The sequence below is a fragment of the Humulus lupulus genome, chromosome 2, assembly GCF_963169125.1.
Source record: "Humulus lupulus chromosome 2, drHumLupu1.1, whole genome shotgun sequence".
Taxonomy (NCBI): domain Eukaryota; kingdom Viridiplantae; phylum Streptophyta; class Magnoliopsida; order Rosales; family Cannabaceae; genus Humulus; species Humulus lupulus.
The window spans coordinates 87,073,548-87,079,410 of record NC_084794.1 but is presented as its reverse complement, the minus strand read 5'-3'; the positions used below and the strand labels follow the sequence as shown (position 1 = coordinate 87,079,410).

Sequence of the window (5,863 nt, the reverse complement as noted above, 5' to 3'; positions counted from 1 at the left end):
CATTTCCTTTACGTATTTCATATCCACTAAAATAAATTTGGGAGCCAACAAAAATTCCGATAATATGGTAAAGTTTGACTTGTGATTCCATTTAATAATCTTTCTCATCTTTTCAGTGTAATATAAATTCCTCGAAATTTTCATGAAATGATCTTGTGCGGTATAATCGTTATTGTGCACATTAGCCGAAAAGAATCAGGGCACATCAACATCATAAAGCAACTTCAAATCTCCTCCAAAACTTCCTTTTTTCCTTTATGAGAAACTCGCAAAGAATTGAAAGTTGTTTTCTTTGAATGTTTCAGTTGCGAGTGGTGGTGGGTTGAAAAACAAGAAAATGAAATAGAGACCTAAAGAGAACAGTCCATGGACTGTGGTCTGTAAATTAGCTACACCTAGCAGAAACATTGGCCTCTTTACGCCTCTTTACATAGATAGAACTATTAATTTCTTGTCATAATACACTTGACCAAGTCTAGAATTCGAAAGTAGTCATAGAAAAGTGAAGACTCTTTACCCTCGAGTCCATCCCTGTGATGTCTGTTACTGCCTGCTAAATTATTGCATGGGCTTCCACCAACTACAAGATCAAAGCCACCAAATTTGCTCATATAATATTCCAAACGATCACTGTTCAATTGTTGCACATCGGCAAGGTCGATCAAAGTCCCTCTCTGATTTGTTTGCTCCCACCAACTTCTCACTATATTCCTGTTCACTTCTGAGATCTCAACAGAGACAACATTCTTCAGAGGGATACCAAGCCGGTGGAGGGCTACTTCCGCACCACCTATTCCAGAGAAGAGAGAAAGCATATTGATGCCATTGGGGTACAAATCTTTCAAGGTAGATAAATGGTATGCCACGGTGTCAACCTGAGATGAGGAAAATAATAAGCAAATATAATGGCAGAAAATATATCTAAACAAGCAAAATTAATGCTTTGGGAATGACTTAAAATTTAGTGCAGACGGTAACAGAATAACTTTTCCCAGGAACTAACCATTATTTTGCCAGCACTTAATTATAGAAGTTTAAGATATGGCATCAGACAATCAATGGCAACTAAAGTGATGAGTTTTTTTTTTTGGCTTATCATTAAAGGATCCCACGTGTACAATCAAAAGAAAACGAGTAAAGGTTGCCAAGATTGGAAACTTAAAAGGTTTATTAATTACCTGGAAAGAATTACCAAGAGATTTATATCTATCAGTCCTGCTGATTCCACCTCCCCTTGTGTGGTTCCTTGGGAACCCCAAAAGCATTTCTATTTCATCAGGCTCAAGAGGTGCAACCTTATTCCTTCCAACCCAGACCAGATTCCACTTCCGGCATTCATCCATAACATACTTTTGGATTCTCATAGGTGGTTCACTATCGGGATACTCTTCAAGAGCTTTTCGAATCCTCTCCGTTAGCTTTGCACTTCCAATGCAAGTCTGCAAACAGTTTAGTTTTGTTCTAGAATCCCATGATGGCCACCATTTCTTAGTTAATGGTATTGCTTCATGTATCGTGCGTGCAGGAAGGGGAAGAAGAGGAAACCTGTTTTCAATAGGAAGATTGTGAACATAGCCTCTTTTCCTTGCGGCTGCACAAAAATACTTTGAATCAACAAATTCTGGTTCTACATCATATAGGAACCGAGAGATGGTGGTCCAAACCCCTTTTGGGGCAAGTGCCACATTCTCGTAATAGAAGTACGGAGGCCCTATAGCAGCTTCAGGTAGATCTCTCCGAACCCGCTGGAATGGTTCAGTTGGAACCCCAAATCCAGTCATTGGATTTGGAAGACGAATTGTCTCATCATCTTCAGTCATTATCCTCTTCTCCAACCTCCTTTGCTTAGAACATTCAAGAAGTTTCCTTTTCTTCTGCTTAGAATAGTCACCATTCAGCCTTGGCTGTGAAATGGATAAAGAATCAGTTATTATGGTGGGTCTATTTGGCATCACTTTGAAAGTTCTAAAATGAACCTAATAATTAATTTTGAATGTTTTGGATAAATTTTCAAAAGTGCTCAACATGTTTGGAGGCTTTTTTTTTAAATAAAGTACCCACCAGCTTCACCCATGAGCTCTCTCTTGAAAAATCAAGGTTTCTTTTGAAAAACTATTTTGACATAGACTATCCAAACAGTAATTAAAGAAACTTCTTAGGTTTACTGCTATCTTTTACTGTCTAAAAGTAAAAAAAAAGAGTCATCACAAACAGGCCCTTTATACTCCTAAACATGTTAAAAAGCTACTAGTGAATAATACAAAATGCCAAGGAAAATTCCCAAAAACTTCATATCAAATATCCAAAAAGGAGAAAGAATTACCTTCACTTCAAGGGGATAATCTCCATCTGTTGCCCTTGCCATCTGAGCAGCACATATAAAATCAGTCAATTCTGCAAGTGAACAGTCACGGCCTACAATGTTTAAAAAGGGTCAAATTAGAGTAGAGTTGAAAAAAAATATGATAAACAATTGACAAGTACAATCACAGAAAGTTCAAGAAAAAAGAGTTAAATACCCCCAGAATCGGCATTTGCCTAGTATGTACGGTTGCATTTTGATATTAATAAGCAGAAATCAATTAAATTTATATACAGTGCTCAATATTTCAAGAATACCAGAGCTCTAAATTCTAATAGATAGATACAGTAAAAAATGATATAACCCCATGAAATTAACAAATTGAGATAACAAATTTAAAAATGAAATGGGACTCAAATCTTTCATCATGAGAATGCGCACCACATCTTTCTATTGCAATTGAAGCCTCTTCTTTTGAATATCCCATAGCCACCAGGGGCCTAATTTTATTCTCCTCGTCAGAACTAAGATTTGTAAGATCCTGGAAAGCAGATCAATTAATAGACAGTGAATACATGCAACATGAACATATAAGAACCACAAAGAGCTTAAATTAAAGTCACCTGTCAAAATATACAGAAGGCACATTAATAGACGGGATTGCTAAAAAGACCACGAAAAATAATTGAAATTATAGATACCTCATTATCAGAACTATCAATATCTGAGAAATCATTCAAAAGGTTCCCCTCATAATCACAATCTGAAGAAAAGTTATCAGGCTCATTATGTTGTACTTGTCCTTCAGGAGATTCTTCCAGAGTCTGCCAAATAAAAATATAAGCAAAAGAAATCCAGGATTATTAAAAAATAAAAAATAAAATAATGCTACAATTGATTCGTCATGAAACAAGAATATGGTTCAATAAGTGTAGCATAAAATTCTACCAACAGAAATTCTCCTCAGACAAAAGACAACAAAAATCATCTGACCAACAACAAAATGAACTGCAGATGAATCCTCAAGGAGAAGGATCTCCTTAAACAAAAAAGAACAAAAATGAAGGAAAAAACCAGAAAACATGCCTCAACAAAAAAAACAAAATGACCACTCATTATTCCACATCCCAATTAGTGCTCTATCCAAACAAGCAAACAAAACATATATGGCCATTGTTGGAAATTTCCAGTCTAATGTAATCCTATTGCTGTAACCTAAATAGGGAAAATCACTTAAATCCTATTGCTGTTGCCAATGTAATCCTATTGATGAATTTGAACAGTTACTCAAAACTGATCAGCTACTAAGATTGTAAATTCCCCAACGCACACAAAAAATAGGTAGATAGGCCAATCTAAGTGGTATGGAGAAAGAGGGAAAAATAAAACCGAACTAGCAAACAATATATCTAGGTGTGAAAAGCATATGAGAATTAGAGATATTAACTCACCGAATATGTGAGGAGAGTCTCCAAAATAGTTTCTGTATTTTCCTCTCCTGGATGATACAATAAAACAGATTAATTATTGAATCATTAACAATACAATTCTTATTTGCAAGGAGCACAAACAGAACCATTACCATGCTCTTGAATTACTTTAGTCACCATCTTTTCAGAGAATCCCATCCCTACAAAACGATCAATTGTCTTGGAGCATGAAGGACCCGCCTTTAAGAAGAAAACAGTTACCATATGTCAGTCACTACCTAAAATTTACCGTCCAAACATCATTCACACAAAAGAACTATGTGTGTACAAATCAATGTAATAACACAGAATGAAAACCAAATTAGTCAATGCCCTCAACTCACAGAATGACAACAGCATAAAGAAACACAGATTGGGGAATGCATGGAAAACCAAATTAGTGAATGCCCTCAAAATCCAAGAAGAGTGTATGAAATGAACGTGCCCATTTGATTCTATATAACAAACATATTGAAGTAACAGCTTACTGCTTCTGTGAAACTAGTATAACGAAATCGTTGTTATACATAGTACAACTATCAAATTTGGGCAGTAAAATAAGGTCTTGCAATACATGTGCAATTCTAGCTAAATTACGCAATTTTAGAAAAGTTTTGCAAAAATCGCATACCTCCCCAGAGCCAATTGTACCTACTCCACCAGGAAGTGTCAAACTTGAACAAGATAAAGGGATATTACCAATTTCCAGTTCATCTTCAGTATCCCAATCAAAGTTGTCACCATCTACATCAGAAGTATTCCCAACCTGCCCAAATTTGCATAGAAATATCAACAAGAAAACACATGTTTTATTCAAGTATTAAAACTGTTCTTCATAAAAATAATAAATAAATAATTTTTTTTTTATGAAAAAAAAAAACACCCATTTCTTGATCAGCTGTTACAAGTAAGTTTGAGATGAAAAAAAGTACCATTTCGTCCGAAGTTATGGCTGGCCCAGCCGAGAGACAATACGCTGTTCAAAAGAATAAAAAAAATAACACAAATTCAGAGAGTCACCTACTTTCCTCATAATAAATCAAACAAAGTTGTTGAATAAACGAGGCGAAAACACTTAATCACACAGAGTTACCAAACAAAAAGAAAAATTCATTACTTATAAACGCAATTAACAACGAAATAAACAAATCAAATTACCTGGTCAGAGAAAACTTCACCACCGCTATGTCCAAAAATAAACGTTTCTAGTCTTTGAAACAATCTTTTTGATACTGGGTAGAGTAAAAAAAACCTGGTTCGGTATGTACAGTCAAAATTTGCAGAGCTAAGCCATAGAAGGATTAGCAATGCAAAGAACGAAGAATAGGACTACATGCAGAGAACCAAGAAGCAAGAGAGAGAAAGAGTGATTGGAGAGCGAGAAAGAGTAAGAAAATCCGGGGAGATTTTCAAAGTCGGAGACCAAACAACGAAGAAAGACCCATTTGGGCCTCGTTTGATACCAAGTGAAGTAAGTCAGATTTTGGGGAACGGCAAAGCAATATAACGCCCACCTTGTGCTGTGAATCAATTTTGTACTACCGCTTTACTTGCTAATTACCTTTTATTATTTCCTTATTAAGGTAATCAAAATTAAGAAAATATATTCTTTTTGGAGGAAAATAAAATATATTTAGAGAAGATTTTCTAGGAAAAACAATTCTGTAAAAATAGCATTTTAAGACTTTTTGTATGATATGATTAACATTATTATTTGACAATCTAACGCTAGATATTCATTTAGTACAAATATTTTATTGAAATACAAATTTAATATTTTATATTTTAATAATATTAATTTAAAATAGTATATATTTAGGACCATAACTTTAAATTTGATTAATAAAACTTTATTAATATAACTAAAATGTTCTCAAGTATATGAGTTTTAAATTAAAATATAATTGTATATAACTAATAGCAGTTTGATTATATTGATCAAATATGAGCTCATGGTACTAAATAATTACAAGATACCATATGACTATTAATAAAAATATCATATACATATTTCAATCAAATACATAGTACAAAAAATGATTATTCACCTATTATCTAATATGGTTTTGAATGGGATATAATTTGCTTTTTA

The 5,863-nt window shown here is 34.1% G+C and overlaps 1 protein-coding gene across 1 annotated transcript; it reads right to left on the bottom strand.

Annotated features, from left to right (window-relative positions):
• Positions 1 to 231: 231 nt before the first annotated feature.
• Positions 232 to 5,274, bottom strand: LOC133818169 (DNA (cytosine-5)-methyltransferase DRM2). Its single transcript, XM_062250893.1, has 10 exons — positions 4,930 to 5,274; positions 4,704 to 4,747; positions 4,403 to 4,537; positions 3,885 to 3,972; positions 3,754 to 3,800; positions 3,004 to 3,126; positions 2,744 to 2,843; positions 2,324 to 2,415; positions 1,179 to 1,904; positions 232 to 875 (listed from the first exon to the last, which is right to left on the bottom strand). Exons 2-10 carry the CDS (start codon positions 4,704 to 4,706, stop codon positions 444 to 446), a joined length of 1,746 nt encoding a protein of 581 aa, XP_062106877.1. The 5' UTR covers positions 4,707 to 4,747; positions 4,930 to 5,274; the 3' UTR covers positions 232 to 443.
• Positions 5,275 to 5,863: the final 589 nt, after the last annotated feature.

Bases quoted from the DNA above. Each gene is read 5' to 3' on its own strand.
- LOC133818169 (XM_062250893.1), bottom strand. The intron at 3,973-4,402 runs GTATGCGATTTT...TTCTTCTTAAAG, and splicing joins GTACAATTGGCTCTGGGGAG to GCGGGTCCTTCATGCTCCAA. The intron at 1,905-2,323 runs GTAATTCTTTCT...TCCATTTCACAG, and splicing joins ATTATCCCCTTGAAGTGAAG to CCAAGGCTGAATGGTGACTA.